Genomic DNA, 17,680 nt, shown 5'->3' on the forward strand with positions numbered 1-17,680 from the left:
AACAAAAACGTTAAGTTATGATTCAGTAGTGGGACTTCAAACTGACAATGTTGCACAGAAAAACTTTATTAAAAACTTTAATATGAAACCTTAATATGAAAAATAACTACAACCCAAAGACCCATATTCAGTATGTCCCCATGTCAGGTATATTTTTATTTGCACTGCATCTCCATGGCAAGTCACAAGAGACCCAGCAAGACTTAGGGATAACTTTTGCTAGAGAGTATGGTGCAATCTGTTTTCTACATAAGAGCATTAAAGCACTTAAGTGATTGTGACTGCTAAGTGGGTATTTGAGAGCAAGAAAGACTGTTAATAGACCAGCTCCTAGCCATCATGAGACAGGAAGAGAGCCCACAAAGATTCCAGGGTCCAGCTCTGCTTTCAAAACATTTGTCTCTGGAGTTACTGTAGCATACCATTGGCAGGAATGTTCTTGGCAATACCTTTTACCTGCCAGCCATTTTGAGTGCTCCTCATCTGGTTCTCATTTTTTCATTCCTTGGTAAATATGTTAGCAGTTTGCAGTGCCCAACTCCACCCCTTATAGTGGGGGCAAATGCATGCAATTGCAAATATGTAAGCACTGCTAGAAGTGAACTGATTTAGAATGGGCTCTTTCCATAAATTTTAAATCAGTACACATTATTGGAAGAGGGAAGCCACATGTTGTTCCAATTTTATGGTGTATAAATGCTCACAATATTAGACTTGAATATTCTTTCCTTGGCATATATGGTTTCTGTTAGAAAAGGTTGGTCCTTTGTTTTTGTAGGTAATCAGATTTGGAAGATTAATTTAGACATGAAAAACACAACATTTGGGCTGCTTCGTATTAGATTCCATGACTTAAAAGTGCAGTGCTGCACTCAATTACTAAAAGTATGCAAGTTAATTGAAATCAATAGGATGTATACTGTAATCGTAAACGTAGTTGTCCTGAGCCAACCAATGGAATCCAATGTAAATAAACAGGTGTTGCACATATGATCTGCTACATCCAGTACGTTTAAAATGTCTTATTGGGAGTGGGGGCACCCCACTTCCAGCCATCCCAAACACAATCTCATGAATTATTATAAAAGCGTCTGTATTTCTTTGTGGCAATTTATACACAGAGAACCACAGGAGGCAACAGAAACCTATACACCAAGAATTAATTGGCACTGTTTATCCCTAGCCGGAATTAAGATTGCCGGAAGAAATATCAACAACCTCAGATATGCAGATGACACAACCTTGATGGCAGAAAGTGAGGAGGAATTAAAGAACGTTTTATTGAGGGTGAAAGAGGAAAGCGCAAAATATTGTTTGAAGCTCAACATCCAAAAAACGAAGATCATGGCCACTGGTCCCATCACCTCCTGGCAAATAGAAGGGGAAGAAATGGAGGCAGTGAGAGATTTTACTTTCTTGGGCTCCATGATCACTGCAGATGGTGACAGCAGCCACGAAATTAAAAGACGCCTGCTTCTTGGAAGAAAAGCAATGACAAACCTAGACAGCAAATTAAAAAGTAGAGACATCACCTTGCCAACAAAGGTCCATATAGTAAAAGCTACGGTTTTCCCAATAGTGATGTATGGAAGTGAGAGCTGGACCATAAAGAAGCCTGATTGCCAAAGAATTGATGCTTTTGAATTATGGTGCTGGAGGAGACTCTTGAGAGTCCCATGGACTGCAAGAACATCAAACCTATCCATTCTGAAGGACAGATCGTGAAGCTGAGGCTCCAATACTTTGGCCACCTCATGAGAAGAGAAGACTCCCTGGAAAATACCCTCGAAACTACCAGCATGAGTTTGACCAAACTGCAGGAGGCAGTGGAAGACAGGAGTGCCTGGCGGGCTCTGGTCCATGGGGTCACGAAGAGTTGGACACGACTAAACAACAACAACAACATCCATTCACTTAAGATGTAATGCACAGCTTTCTGTTGCCTCATGTGGCTCTCTGGATCAGAAATACAGATTTAAATGGAATGATTCATATAATGCTCTCAACCCTGTTAGTCTAGCACTGCTAGGCTGCAACCTGAAGAACAAATGTTTATCTGATCTCAAGTGAGAAACAAGTCAGCCACAGCTGCTCTCGCAGCTCCCTGCACCCTTGGTTGCTTGTATGACTTCCCTATCTGCATGCAGTTATAGCTGTTCACTCTGATCGCTATGGAGAGTGAAACTGATACAAGTGAAGAAATGGGTAGGCACAGATGCAGCTCCTGCCTGGCAGCTGGCAGTGGATCTAAAACAGTGGTTTTCCATGTTGCCACTCTGCAACTGTACACCCCCCCCCCCTTTGCAGTGGAACTAATGAACGCACTTTCCTTAATTTTAAAAAGTTTGACATTAGAGTGGGTAAGAAATTTAGCAGTACGATGGGTATTTCTAATTTGTTCTCACTGTGTACATAAAATGATACAGTGTTGAGTTCATCTGTGAACAGGATTGCAGCCATGGTCGAAAGTCGGCCTCTTAATGTCTCTCCCACCCCGGCGCGGGAGATGCAAAATCTGCAGGAGCCGCGCGCGCGGTCACCTAATCTCCGTTCATTGGACAACCTCAGAGAGAGGACGACGCGAAGGCGGCGGCTGGAATTGGCCTCGCGGCCTCGCCGTAGGCGTCACTGTAACCTAGGAAACCGGACAGTTCCCGGCACTAGACCGTTCGCTGGGGAAGGATTAGAACCACCTCCTCCCTGGCCCCTCACTTCCGAGGGCAGGCGGGTGTCTCCACAGCAGCCGCGGACGGCGAAGACAGGCGCGGACCAAGGCTGTACCCGGTGGCTGGTGGTTGTGAGGGAGAGACGGAGGCGGACTCGAGTGCGAGTTTCCCCTTCTCCGCTAATCGCCTGTGTCCGCAAGGGCTAGGAAGGGGCAAGCTCCGCCCCCTGCTCTCCGAGAAGAAAATCACTGAACGTCCCTCTCGCGGCGCCTTGGCTGACGTAAGTATTCCTGCGGGAGGCCACGCCCCCAACGGTTTCGCGGCGGAATCCAGCAACGGCCAAGTACCAGAGCCTCAGAGCGCAATTTGCGTTCGGACCCCTCGCAGGGAATCCCCAAGTATTTGCTCGAGCCTTTTCGGCTCTGTATGACAGTGCCGGATTTACGTATACGCTAAATAAGCTATAGTTTAGGGCCCCATTCTCTTGGGGGTCCCCCAAAAAATTATAATTCCAAAATACAAGATAAAAAGTGGTAACTCTGTACTGTTATGTTATGGATGTTTGTATGTGATGCCAATAAAGGTTCGATGATAATGATGATGAAATAAAACCTACATACAGCAACAGTGTTTTGTGTTGTGTAGGCTCCTATGATGTAAGTCACGGGCCCTGCCTGCTAGTCCGCTCACTAAAATATCACTGGTTTGCTCATTTCTATATATAGGATGTCTGCATTCTGCATGGACTGGTTGCATGGCAACATGTGCAAATGGCTTTAGATAACTTATAGGTCCATAAATTACCATATAGCATATATTCAACGGACGCGGGTGGCACTGTGGGTAAAACCTCAGTGCCTAGGACTTGCCGATCGCATGGTCGGCGGTTCGAATCCCCGCCTAGCAGTTCGAAAGCACCCCTAAGTGCAAGTAGATAAATAGGTACCGCTTTATAGTGGGAAGGTAAACGGCGTTTCCGTGTGCTGCGCTGGTGCTGGCTCGCCAGAGCAGCTTCGTCACGCTGGCCATGTGACCCGGAAGTGTCTGCGGACAGCGCTGGCCCCCGTCCTCTTAAGTGAGATGGGCGCACAACCCCAGAGTCGGACACGACTGGCCCGTACGGGCAGGGGTACCTTTACCTTTATATATTCAACACAAAAAAACAGTGACAATTTGTTGTTGACAAAGGACAGCTGGACATATAAAGGGCCCCATTACTGTCAGTAACTTAGGGCCTCATCAAATCTAAATCTGGCCCTGCACTTAGTCTTAGACCTTTCCTTCAAGGAGTTCTGGGTGGGGTGTACATTTCTCTCCCCACCAGCCCACTGTGTCCCCACAACAAGCCCATGAGGTAGGTTAGGCTGAGAAACTGACTGGTGCAAGGTCACCCGGGCCTGTGAACTTCATGGCTGAGTGGAGAATTCGAACTCGAGTCTGCCAGGCCTTAGCCCCTCTCAGCAGCAGTCTCTTGCTGTACAGTAATACTGCCCAATGGAAGCAGCAGACAATTCTTCTTGCTTCCCGCTCCCATATATAAAGGAGAAAAAACAAAACAAAGTGAAAACTGGTAATAATTTATTTCACCATTATAAAATGCAGAGTCTCTTTCTTATTTAGGACCTTTGGGTGTGAGGAGATACTTGTGGAGCCCTGATTGAAAAACACTGACTTGGGGTGTGTGCAGCTGTGATGGTGCCCTCTAACTCCCGTCATCCCAGACCATTGGGCATGCTGACTAGAGCTAATGGGAGTTGGAGCCATTGGCACCTGCAAACTAGACAGATGGAGAGAGAAGGAAGCCCTTCTCCTGCACTGTTTCTGCTGCTGAAATTCCTTACAGCACAGTGATCCGTGATTCCCTTGCCAGCACTTCCAGAGAAAATCCTGCCCCTGCTCACACACTTGTCTGCTTGAGACTTACCAGCCACCCTGGGAAGCAAATACTGTTCTGTCCTCCCATATAAAGCTGATGCCAAAATAATTTAGTACAGCACTGCACTGAACAAGCTTGAATTCTTATAGGATGCTGGCACTGAAGATAAAATTTAAAAAGACTGAATTCTTTCACATATAAGAGAATTGTTGCCTGTCTGGCAACACTGATGGAAAGCCTTTGTTGTCAGCTTTTGCTATGTTGTTGCCAACAAGAGACTTGAAACTGTCTAATCCTCTTTGTTTTTTAGAAGTTTAATCACCAGCAGTTCTCTTTTCACAGTTACCCATCTTTGGCAACAAAGCTCAGCTTGTCTACGTTTTGTTTCAAAATAAAAATGGGCAAAAATGGAATGCACAACTGAAGTTCCGGCATTCTGTGTTCATCCAGTTGTGTATGATTGGATGAAGACTATGGTCTTTCAAGAAAGGAAAACAAACCAGAAAACCAAACAGTCATGGTGATGTGGCAGTCCTAAACATTACACTCTTGGAAATGGATAAAGTTTGACTGTCTTGAGACATCGCAGTACTTTAACTGGAACTGGTAAGCAGCAGTGTTTGATGTAAAGATTTGCATTGTAAATTATCAGCTGGTCAGCAGTACCTGCAAACCCTGACCTGAAGACAAACACTTCATTTGCCTACATGGTTTGAAATCAAATTGGGCAAAATTTCATTTCTTTTTTGGGGTTTTGCAGACCAGGTTGAAATAGGTGGGTGCACTGGAGCACTCCTTTCTGCTCTGTCTCCCTTGCTGATGACTGAGCAACTCTGCTAGCAGAACTGGGCACAGGATACCTAAATCCTCCCAAAGCTAACCCTCCCCCCTCCCGGCTCATGGCAGATGATGGGTCTGAATTCTTCTCTGCAAAGTCATGCCTATGCGTTCTGTGAGGCTTTGCCCTTGTCTTACTCTTGCATATTTATTATCCTTTAATAAAGGGGTCAATAATTTTGTGATGATTTAGCCATGTTGTCCTATTAAATATCATAAATATTTTACTTCAACATCATAAATACTTTAAAATATTATAAATGTAGCTGCTATCCAATGAATGAGACATTTCTAATTAAATGCTAATTTGGTGTCTATTTCAGCTGTCCAATGGAAAGCCCTGTGGACCTCTGTTTTGCTGAAGAAGGATGTAGCAGCAGCATTGTTCTTGAAAAACAAGTTTTTAGATCCAAAGTGCCAGAATCACATGTCCAGCTTGCTTGTAGCATGCATTACTGTGCTTTTCCTTTGAATGGGAATGAGCTTTGTATTTTGAATACTACTGATGATCCTGACCGCCAGGTTGAAAACTTAGTTCTTTCCGAGGATTTAGTTTATGTTCAAGAATCCGTAAGATTGGCATGTAAGATGTATATTAACAAGAACAACAACAGTGTTCCAAAGAATGCAGTCCACTGTGCAGTGCTCCTGTGCAAATTCTTTGAAAATGAATGGAAACAGTGCTTAGGAGACAATATAGTATATGAGCCAGAAGGGGTGGTCACTACATCTGGGGTGAAAAAGCAAGGGCAGCCTTTATTTGATAGCCCTATGTGATACTCATAAAATTAGCAGCCTCGTTGGTCCTCAGTAATGAGTAGCAGCCTCGTTGGTCCTCAGTAATGAGTAGCTTTCCCTTTAAAAGCTAAGCCTTTAAAAATGGGCAGATATTTGCTGGTTGGTTATTAGACTGGAGGTATTTTAGCTGTATGTTTATATTTTTATATATGTTTGAAATGTTTGTATTTAAATTCTATAAATCACTCTGAGATCAAGAGATAGTTTGTATAACTAAAATGAATATTTTGGAAGAAACTGAATGATTAGCTGCATATTTTATATCTATTTCAAATTACCAAATACTCTTTTGTCAGCCATTACACTTACTAGGTCATCACCATTCAATTACTGCATTGGCATTTGGGAGCAAAGACAATCCACTCCTCATTTGCTCCGCTTCACGTGACTACGTAATAGTGTGGAATCTGGATGAATGCATGAAGAAGTTTTTACAAGGTGAACACTTTGTGATAAAAATTCAGTGGGTGGGATTCTCCTAACCAGCCTCGATTTATGCTTGTGAAATTGAGCTTATCAAGAGGGAAGATTCCATGGTTGTAGGAGATGCTGAGTGAAGGTTTTGTTGAGTTTTAAACTTCTAATTTCTGTTAGTTTTTTCTTTTTCTGTATTACAGAAGGGGGAAAAAGAACAATGGTACAGAGGGTTTTTTTGAAATATTTTGGGCTGTAATTCTGTCCATTTACTTGAGAGTAGGTAGGGTTTACTTCTGAGTAGAATTGTATAGATTGCAATCCTAATCCCACTTACCTGGAAGTAAAGTCTATTGAATTAGGTGGGACTTATTTCTAAGCAGACATGGTTAGGACTGCAGCCTACGTTGCTTCAGAAATCAGTATGTTGATTAGCCTGTTTAAAAATATATATGATGTTGTTTGCTATTAAAAATAACTAGCTTTCACATAACTATTGAAGTTTTCGTTTTGTCAAATAGTCATAATAATTTAGCGTTATGTTTCAAATATTGCAGGGGTAATGCCAGAAGGCGTTGTTATAGGAACACTTTTGGGAATGGTGCTTTATGTGCGATTTAGTCCAGATGATGAGACTGTGGCAGTATGTGCTGGCAATCGGATATACATGCTAAATGCAAAGGTGAGATATCGGTCCTGGAGGTCTTGTTAAACATGATTAGGGGGGACCAGCTGGTAAAAGGGATTCAGGTCAGAGCCAGACATTACAAACTGAAGGCCTTTGCAGACGACTTATTATTGACCTTGCAAGAGCCAGACACTAGTACCAAAAGAGCCTTAGAATTAATTCAAGTATTCGGCCAGGTCGCAGGATTTAAGTTGAATAAACAAAAAACCAAGGTACTGGAAAAAAATTTAACAAATGTTGAAAGAGAGAGATTCCAAGAGGAAACTGGGTTAGTGGTGGCAAAGAGTGTAAAATACCTGGGGATTAATATGACATCTAAGAATATTAACTTATTTAAGGATAACTATGATAAGTGCTGGACTGAGATAAAGAAAGATTTAGAAATATGGTCAAACCTGAAGCTTTCCTTGTTAGGTCGAATTGCAGTAATCAAAATGAATGTATTGCCTAGAATGTTATTTTTGTTTCAGACACTACAAATTGTGGATAAATTGGACTGTTTCAAGAAGTGGCAGAAAGATATATCTAAATTTGTCTGGCAGGGCAAAAAGCCCAGAATTAAGTTTAAGATACTTACCGATTCTAAAGAAAGAGGGGGGTTTGCCCTGCCGGACTTGAGACTGTACTATGAATCGGCAGCTTTCTGCTGGTTAAAACATTGGCTACTTCTTGAGAACGCAGATATTCTAGATTTGGAAGGATTTGATAATAACTTTGGTTGGCATGCATATATCTGGTACGACAAGGTTAAAGTGTACAAGGGTTTTAAAAATCACATTGTCAGGAAAGCGCTATATAATGTTTGGATACGGTACAAAGATTTATTGGAAAATAAAACTCCCAGGTGGCTTTCACCTATGGAGGCCAAGGAGGTAAAGAAACTTAATATGAGAACTAATTGGCCGAAATATTTTGAAATTTTAGAACAAGAAGGTGGTGAATTTAAATTACAAAGTTATGAGAAAATAAAGTCCAAGGTACGAGATTGGCTCCATTATTTTCAAATAATGGAGGCTTACAAACAAGACAGGAAAATTGGTTTCCAGGTGGAGAAATCGAAACTAGAAACAGAACTGTTAGAACCCAATACTAAGAATTTATCAAGAATGTATAACTTGCTGTTGAAGTGGAATACAATAGATGAGACAGTGAAGTCAGCTATGGTCAAATGGGCACAGGACATAGGTCATGACATTATGTTTGCTGACTGGGAGCAGTTATGGACCACAGGTATTAAATTCACGGCATGTAATGCCTTACGAGAAAACATTATGAAAATGATTTACAGGTGGTACATGACCCCAGTCAAGCTTGCGAAGATTTATCATTTGCCCAATAATAAATGTTGGAAATGTAAAGAGACTGAAGGTACCTTTTTCCACCTTTGGTGGACCTGCCCAAAGATTAAGGCCTTCTGGGAAATGATTTATAATGAAATTAAGAAAGTGCTTAAGTGCACCTTTAACAAGAAACCAGAGGCATTTCTCTTGGGTATGGTCGGTCAGCTGGTGCCGAAGAAGGATAAAAATTTCTTTTTGTACGCTACTACGGCAGCAAGGATTCTCCTAGCAAAGTATTGGAAGACACAAGAGTTACCCACGCTGGAGGAATGGCAGGCGAAAGTGATCGACTTTATGGGACTGGCAGAAATGACCGGCAGAATCCGCGACCAAGAGAAAGAGACTGTGGAAGAAGATTGGAAGAAGTTTAAAATATATCTTAAGAGTTACTATAAAATTGAGGAGTGCTAAAATGCAGAGGGAGAGGGAGACGTAGAATTGCAGCGATAAATTGTGTTAAGTTTAGGGTGAAATTAAAAAGGAGAATGAATTTATATTTAATTGGCTAAGAAGGGTTGCTGAACAATTGTTTAAAATAAAGGATGCAAAAAGGGGAAGGTATGGGGAAGTCCGGGAAAAGAGGCTTATGGAAATGAGGTAAAGAAAGTATGACTTTTTATGTTTGTTTTTATGTTGTTTTTGTGTTTGTTAAAAATTTGGAAATTAATAAAAAATTTTATTAAAAAAAAAAAGCAAAGGTGAGAGCCTATGTTGTCAAACATACCACAGTGTGATATTGAAATATACCTATCTGTACCATCAAAGAAGTAGAAATCATTTGAAAGCAAGTTGTATTCTGGTCCATCAAGTAGCTGTATTTTTCACAAGTGATGGACAAGTACATTACTTGAACTCACAATTATTGGGATCAGACACTACCAATTTTATTTTGAAATTTATCTGTTTTTCTTCTGGGATCAATTGCAGGATGAGGCTATACTTGCTGAATTGGAGGGTCACCTGGCTCCAGTGACTGCTGCTGAGTTTTGCCCTTGGGAAAAAAATAGACTTATATCAGTTTCTGAAGACAGAAGTTTTAAGGCAAGGAAATTCTCTTTTTGTTTTTTTAAAAATATTTTTATTTTGGCTCAGGTTATGAGGCTTAGTATGATGTTAAGACAAAAGGTAAAGGTAAAGGTACCCCTGCCTGTACAGGCCAGTCGTGTCCGACTCTGGGGTTGCGTGCTCATCTCGCTCTAGAGGCTGTGAGCCGGTGCCGTCCAAAGACACTTCCGGGTCACGTGGCCAGCGTGACGAAGCTGCAGCTGGCGAGCCAGCACCAGCGCAGCACATGGAAACGCCGTTTACCTTCCCGCTATAAAGCGGTCCCTATTTATCTACTTGCACTTTGATGTGCTTTTGAACTGCTAGGTGGGCAGGAGCTGGGACCGAACGACGGGAGCTCACCCCGCCGTGGGGATTCAAACCGCCGACCATACGATCGGCAAGTCCCTAGGCACTGAGGTTTTACCCACAGCGCCACCCGCGTCCCCTAAGTCAAAAGGAGAAGCACTCAAATATTAAAACATATAGTGCTAATGTGCTTTGTTTTACTATAAAGAATATTCTAATTAGAAGGAAAATAAAGACTGGGTATACTATATAATCTTCAAAACTGCTTTCCATGATCAGTTATTAAAACTGAATGCTACTGTTCAGTCATAATTAAATTTTCTGTATTGCTTGGTCTGTTCCCATCCCATGAAATCAACAGAAAAATCAAATGGCTTTTATAAAGTATTACATTGGTTAAATTCATTATTATATTTAATATTTAATGCAGTATTGTTTTTAACATTTGATTGGAAGCCGCCCAAAGTGGCTGGGGAAACTCAGCTAGATGGGCGGGGTATAAATAATAAATTATTATTATTATTATTATTATTATTATTATTATTATATAAACTGACATTTATACGTTATCATGTTTCCCCCCCCAAAAGGTATGGGACTATTGTACTGGACTGTTAATATATCAGTCAGCAGTAATAACAGGTATGCTTTTAAAAATATCAACCAACCTCCTTTTCATATAGAATAATACTAGACATAAGAGATGAGCATTTTAATCCATTCCAATATCATTATTTGGATCAAAACAACAAAGCATTATTTGGATGAAAACAACAAAATAAATGGTTAGAACAATACAATGCAATATACATTCAGTTCCATATCATTACTCCCATTCTCCATGCTACTCCCAGTGACAGCAGTAATTGTACTTAGTTGCCATGACCCAGAGTCTTCACGTATATTTTCGTGCATATGTAGAATTTCTCCATTCCAAAGTGCCATCCTGTTAATTTCAGTGGAGGCAGCAGATCTCAAAGGAAAACACTGAATTGCATCTGCTACCTACATAGAAATGAATGGGACAGATGTTGCAGCTATGTGTGCTATGGAGTTCCTGTATCCATAAAATATCATTATATTGGGATGCAAAATTATATTAAGTGTTAATTATTTTTGGTTTCTGTGTTTTATTGTTGTATTGATTTGATAGTGAGGATTTTCTGTTTAGGCCCACTGGTTCCTTATTTCTTTTTCTTTCCTATTGTGCTTCTTGTCTGCCTCTTTTTCTCCAGCATTTCCTCTTCTGAGTCTCTTCATTGATGAAGAAAATAAACAGATTATCACTGGATGTGCAGATGGACAGGTAAGAAGCATTCTGGGAATTTGACATGTTGTAATCTGAGTTTTATACCCCTGTTTTCACCTACATCCTTATGTTCATGCCTCCTCTCACCTCCCTTTGTGCAACTTGCTTTGCACACATATTATCCACATGATAAGTTTCTGCCTCTTCCTCCCCACACACATTTTGAGTACTAAGCACCATTTCCAACTTCTGCATCCCTGCTTTACTCAAACATTTGCTGTTATTTACAGCTGCCATTTTACTGTGTGTCCCTCTATCCCTGCTTTACTCAAACCTCTGGTGTTTAAGAGTGCCATTTTACTCTGTGTCCCTCCATCCCTGCTTTGCTCAAATCTCTGCTGTTTAAAACTGCCATTTTTCTCTCTTCCTCTACACCCCAGCTTTACATAAACTTCTGCTGTTTCTCCCTCCCCTTTTGCTCCTATGTCATGGCCATTGCTGTTGTGCAACCTAACTTCTCTTTCGCTCTGTTCTCCTCCCTAGACATTATGCAAATCCTAAATTGTGATGAGGCATTACAGATCCTTCAGTGGGATCTACACAATCTGTATAGCAGTCTTCCTCAACCTCGGCCCTCCAGATATTTTGAGACTACAGTTCCCTGACCACTGGTCCTGCTAGCTAGGGATCATGGGAGTTGTAGGCCAAAAACATCTGGAGGACCAAGGTTGAGGAAGCCTGGTATATAGGAAGAAATCTAGCCCAAATCAAAGACAGTCAACTTGATTGCCTGAAAAAAAGTTGGTTGCCAAAATACTATTTCCTGAACAAGTTGGAGAATATGGAAATTTATGTTTGAGATGAACTTTATTATATTTATAGGTTTTGGTATTTGGCCACACCACTGAATTAAGATGATAATACCAGAAACATTTACTTGTTAAAAGAGAAGTGCAGAAAGCTATTTTATAGTTTTATTCTCTCTTTCAGCTTTGGATCTTCAGCTTGAGTAGTGGGCATCAGTATCGCTGTGTGGTACATATAAATATAAAGAAAGAGAGAGAGAAGTTTTACAACAAAATAAGGAAATCCGAACAATTGGGTAACATGATGCTTCTGGAAAACATTGTAAAATATTACTAGTTAGCCAATGACATGGTTAAAAACATATTTTTCATATAGAGACTTTTTATGAATCTGGATTAACTTTATATCCAGATGTCATTGGAATTGATAATACAGGCACACAAATCAGGAGGGCCTCCAAAATAGAGAGCTCAGAAAGACTGATCTTGAAGGCCTTTACTTATAATGTGAATATGTGTGAACTTTGTCAGCTCCAAAGAAGGCACGTTCAATTGACAGTATGATACCATCTCCTGCTGTGTGCTGTGATAGATAGTACTACACAGAAATTGTCTTATACTAGTTGAGAATTGTATTATCAAAGCTAATTTGGAGCTGTGTTTTGCTAGCACAAGTTTCCCAGGCTAGACAGCTCTGCCAGATGAGTTATATAGCAGCAGTGCATAGCTATGAACTTAGCTTATTGTTTCTAGCTTTCATTAAATGTCTTAAGCAACTTGTTTCTAGTTTAATAGGCATTGTCTGTTTTCCCTAGATGAGATTCAGAATCCTTCTAAGGCATATACTTCAAATAATTTAAGGGAAAAAGAAACAGTTGAAACTACCTTTCCAGTTCTCAGAATTGAACTCTGTGACAAGTCGATAAATGTAGGTGATGAAGAACACAGGTAAGTGCACTAAGTTTTCATTCACTGCTTGATAATTGTATGTCATGTAAAAGGGAATAATAAGAAGAATTAGAAAATTATATAAAGGTATTTTGTGTAGGTAATATTTTATAGTAGGTGATGACTTTTTAATGTTGTATTACAGCCTTGCTGTAATAACCTGAAGACATTGTACGGAGGACATGCATGCCATTTTAATAATGTGTAGTGTCAAACCCTTGAATAAGCAAATTACAAATAAAATTGCACACTTAAAGCATCATAACTCCTAACCTTAAATTTCTATCTTCATGTCAGTGTTCATTTATATCTATGCAGCTGATAAGCCACGTAAAACCACTGTTTCCCCCTAACCTCCCTCCTTCATCATCTTGACACTGCACTTTTCTTTTTAAACATAAATATAAACATACTTTAAAGTGCAGGCTATAGCTTAGTAGTAGTAGAACATCTGTTTTGCATGCAGATGGTCCTAGGTTCAATCATCAATATCTTGAGATAGGATTGGGAGATACCCTTTCTGAAATCCTAAATGTTCCTAAATGAAAGGAAGAACACATGTTCATGTGTGCTTATTATCCAGCTCACATCATGAGTTATCTGTATAAAAGCTATAAAACTTAAAAATACCTCATTGTATCTATAATGAAGAGAATGCCAGATTTTTATTTTTATTTTAAAGTAGATACTCTATTTCTCTTTTTATTTTCAATTAGTTTGCCTACTGTGAATGCCCGATGCTTGTGGATAGGAAGCTCTACTGGCTTATTCATAATTAACATGGCAAATTTTGAGTTGGAAGCTGTTTTACATTACAGAGGTATGATAATTTATTGTTACAGCTTGGTGTGATTTACATATGGAAAGTCCATCACTGCATAAGCGGAGTTCCATTTGCACAACAGATATTCTCCTTTCTCTGCTCCCTCTGTGTGCTCCTCAAAGTCTGCCCCTTTGGAGCAGATTTTGCTGATGGGCAGAGAGCTGCAGGGGACAGGAAAGGAGGGAGAAGTTCTGTTGCGCAAACATCAACCCAAGGCTCATTGTTCATGTGTGACTGTCTTGTTTCTGTTTCTACTAGCTAGTTAGAATTACAGAGGTGTGCTTGTCTGCTAGCAGGTTTGCCTTGTTATTGCACTGGAAGTTTATGCGTTGGCATTAGGTTGATGAAATCAGTGGAATTATATTGACTAACCATACATATGATGAAAGATTTGTAGCCATGTAGCCAGTATTTAATTTAATGTGCAACTTTTCTATATTAGCAAAGGAAAAAAATGTTTTATAACATTGGGTTTTTTGTGTGTAAAGATTTCAGTGCCCTCAGCATTCAGTTTGCTGGATCATGTGCTTTAATGAGGAAGGCAATCAATGGCAAGGTGAGTACAGTATTGAAATTATTTTTAAATATTAATTTTTTATTGTTTATAGCACAGTTTATTCTTCCTTGAAACTGAAAATTTAGAGGAACCTTAAATTTGGGGGGAAAGCAAACCTCACATTAGATAAGGTTATGATGTCTCTCCAAAGAATATTTTTTTTGAGAATGTAGTGGGCAGTGATGGAGAATATAGCAGTAGTGATGCAATTATTCACAGAAGTCATGAAAAAAATCTACACTGAAATACTAATACAAAAAAGAATTATGCTGTTGGTTTATATCACTAGCTCAGTTGTGTTAGTGCTAATCAGCTACAGTTCTCCCAGACCTAAGGCATAAATATTTTCCAATTTTGCTATCCAAAGTATCTGGGATTCTCTGCCTTTGAGCATTATTTAGCTGTCAATCCACATTTTTCCTATTTGAGTTAGTCTACACCACAAGTTTGTATATGCAGAGCAACTTTGATCTTTCTTGTTCATACCAGTAGGCATTCCCTTTTGTGTTTGTCCCTGCCTTCTCATTTGTTGATTTTATTATGCTAATAAAGTACCAACAGGGCATGCATGTATACAGTTGCGCATGGATCTTTATTTTTTATCTTTTAGAAAACACTTCCCCAACCAAGAAATGTGCAAAAGCACAGAGTCAGACAGTTGTGAATTTGCTTGTGTAGTTTTCTAGTTTTGTGCAAATACGAGAGATAAAAAATAATATACCGTATTTTTCGCCCTATAGGACACACTTTCCCCCCTCCAAAAATGAAGGGGAAATGTGTGTGCGCCCTATGGGGTGAATGCAGGCTTTCGCTGAAGCCTGGAGAGCGAGAGGGGTCGGTGCGCACTGACCCCTCTCGCTCTCCAGGCTTCAGGAAGCTATGCGCAAGCCTTGGGAGCTCCGCGGGAGTTCCCGTCGGGCTCCCAAGGCTTGCGGATAGCAGCCTGCATCCCGAAGCCTGGGGCGCACTACACAACGCACCCCAGGCTTCGTGCAGATATCGGGCAGCCCCACAAGCTCGGGGGACAGCGGGGAGGCGGAGCGCCACCATCCCACTGTTCCCCGACCTGGTTTGGAGGCTGGCACTGGGAGAAGCGCGCTTCTCCCCACCGCCAGCCCCACAAGCTCGGGGGACAGATATCCGCAAGCCTGGGGAGACCGGTGTGACTTCCCGCCGGGCTCCCTAGGCTTGCGGATAGCAGCCTGTTCTGGGGGCTGGGGTCGGGGGTAGCTCAGGCATCCCCCGCCCCAGTCCCGCACCTGGGGGAGAAATAAATTTTCCCCCTTTATTCCCCCCCCCAAAAAAACTAGGTGCGTCCTATGGGCCGGTGCGCCCTATGGTGCGAAAAATACGGTATGTATAAGGCTACAGTCTTCCGTTCAGGGGTGCCCTGGAAATAGGGGTACAAATGGAAAAGAAATGAAAGAATTGAGGAAGTAGTGGGCTTGGATAGGCTTGAAAAAGGGAGTAGTAGACAGCAGGGATTGAGCCATCCACCCAGAAACATCGAAAAAAATAGTATGTGACCTCAAATTTGTTGTTCAGTTCCCCCAATTCATCGGATTATCCCCATATCAGGTAAACCTCAGTTTACAGGGGGGGAAGCATCAAGACTGGTGCTGTTGGAGAGTAATGTCATGTGGACTATGCAGATTAAATGGGAAGGCAAACAGCTGCAAACACACAGTGAACTCTGGTGTAGACAAGTCTCAAGTAAAATGAATGCAGAGCTTCAAACACACATGCATGATACTGAAATAGCCCGTGTCTTACTAATTCTAATGGCTTGGATCCAAAGGTCTGCTGTGTGAGGATTCATGTTTTTCACCAATTTCCCCACCCTTCTGCATCCCTGCACACTGCATCCCACATTGTCCCAAAGGGATTCCTACCCCAAAGGAGTGGATTTTAGAGGTGTTGAGGGGGATGCACAGAAAGGGGAGATGGGAAAGTCCTGTTCCATGAGCCAAACTCCGCCCACAGACATTAGGTTACAAACCACTGATTACTGTTTACTATGTTGGCATTATTTTGGTTTGAAGGGAGAAATGCTTCATGGACATGTCTCTGCAGGTGTTCTGTTTGCTAACTTCAATGTTTGAGAATAGAATTGCCTTACTGGAGATTAATGTTGCTGCCCTGTTGAGATCCCAGCAGAGTGAACTCCATTTAAGTGGAAGTGAGAAAGGCCTTTCTGTAGTTGCCAGGTAATGAATCATTAAGTCACTTGGTTTTATTTGAATCTCTACCAGTTCCACCATACAGCTAGCATCTGTAACAGGTTAGAAGATAAACTGTTAGATATAGGGTACATTCAGATGTGGGGATTGTAGCATTAGTGCTTCTATTCCAGATGCTAATGTTCCTTTTACATGGCATTACCTGCTGCATAATGAAAATGTGACTTTTTGATTGATATATACCACCATGTTGTGCTAATTTTAAATGGTGGGAAAGGACAGGATACTCGAATATTGCCCCAGATTTTATCAAGTGAAATTGCAACACAAAGCTCCTGTGATTTTCTGGATTGATGGGTTGTAATCATCAGTTTCAAGTACAGTACAGTGGTTACATACACTTCAGGTTACATACGCTTCAGGTTACACACTCCGCTAACCCAGAAATAGTGCTTCAGGTTAAGAACTTTGCTTCAGGATGAGAACAGAAATCGTTCTCTGGCGGCAGGGCTGCAGCAGGAGGCCCCAGTAGCTAAAGTGGTGCTTCAGGTTAAGAACAGTTTCAGGTTAAGAACGGACCTCCAGAACGAATTAAGTACTTAACTCGAGGTACCACTGTATTGATCTTCAAGCTCATGAGAGGAGCTGATCTTTTTTGGAAATCAGTGTTTCTAGCAGTGCCACAAAGTCACTAGTACTGCTCTTTCATAAATGGTTTATATATATATTAGTCTTCTGATTTGTTTGATTTGTTGTTGTTGTTGCTGTTGTTGTTAAACCACCCTTACTCTAAGATCCCAGTGTGGGTTACAAGAATTGAAGCCCAGTGTTAAAAACAATTTAAAACAGCATACAATTACAAAATCACGGTGGGTCCTAAAAATGCACGTCTCCTGCGTCCAAAGCCCGGGTTAGGAAGTGTGTCTCTTCTTAGGTGCTCTCTTCTGCCAACCTCCCCTTTGTGCCTGAAGAAAGAAAAAAGCCAACTTGTAAGTAAAAAAGGTAAGTTTGGTAAACTTTCAACTAGTTTGGCACTTATTTATAAATAGCTATTCTTTGTTTGGGGTGAAGAAGCATCCAAAAGGGATGGGTTAAGACCCAGTATCACCTGGGAACACAGCTGGCATCAGATTAGGTATCTGGGGT

The 17,680-nt window shown here is 41.1% G+C and overlaps 1 protein-coding gene across 4 annotated transcripts in view; it reads left to right on the forward strand.

Annotated features, from left to right (window-relative positions):
• The first annotated feature begins 2,546 nt into the window (after positions 1-2,546).
• Positions 2,547-17,680, forward strand: part of WDR27 (WD repeat domain 27) — a 63,980-nt gene continuing 48,846 nt past the window's right edge. The window contains exons 1-14 of one of the 4 annotated variants that reach the window (XM_079971336.1): positions 2,547-2,946; positions 4,885-5,148; positions 5,703-5,901; positions 6,474-6,615; positions 7,149-7,273; positions 9,547-9,660; positions 10,563-10,614; positions 11,208-11,278; positions 12,212-12,323; positions 12,843-12,975; positions 13,692-13,795; positions 14,287-14,354; positions 16,428-16,561; positions 17,469-17,536. In XM_079971336.1, the coding sequence (XP_079827462.1) occupies positions 5,710-5,901; positions 6,474-6,615; positions 7,149-7,273; positions 9,547-9,660; positions 10,563-10,614; positions 11,208-11,278; positions 12,212-12,323; positions 12,843-12,975; positions 13,692-13,795; positions 14,287-14,354; positions 16,428-16,561; positions 17,469-17,536 (1,315 nt within the window). In that variant the 5' untranslated portion in view covers positions 2,547-2,946; positions 4,885-5,148; positions 5,703-5,709. The remainder of the gene's footprint in view (positions 2,947-4,884; positions 5,149-5,702; positions 5,902-6,473; positions 6,616-7,148; positions 7,274-9,546; positions 9,661-10,562; positions 10,615-11,207; positions 11,279-12,211; positions 12,324-12,842; positions 12,976-13,691; positions 13,796-14,286; positions 14,355-16,427; positions 16,562-17,468; positions 17,537-17,680) is intronic. The other 3 variants (XR_013837505.1, XM_079971335.1, XM_079971334.1) reach the window with 3 other exon arrangements.

This window comes from Podarcis cretensis, assembly GCF_951804945.1.
Source record: "Podarcis cretensis genome assembly, chromosome: 3".
In the NCBI taxonomy this organism is placed as follows: Eukaryota; Metazoa; Chordata; class Lepidosauria; order Squamata; family Lacertidae; genus Podarcis; species Podarcis cretensis.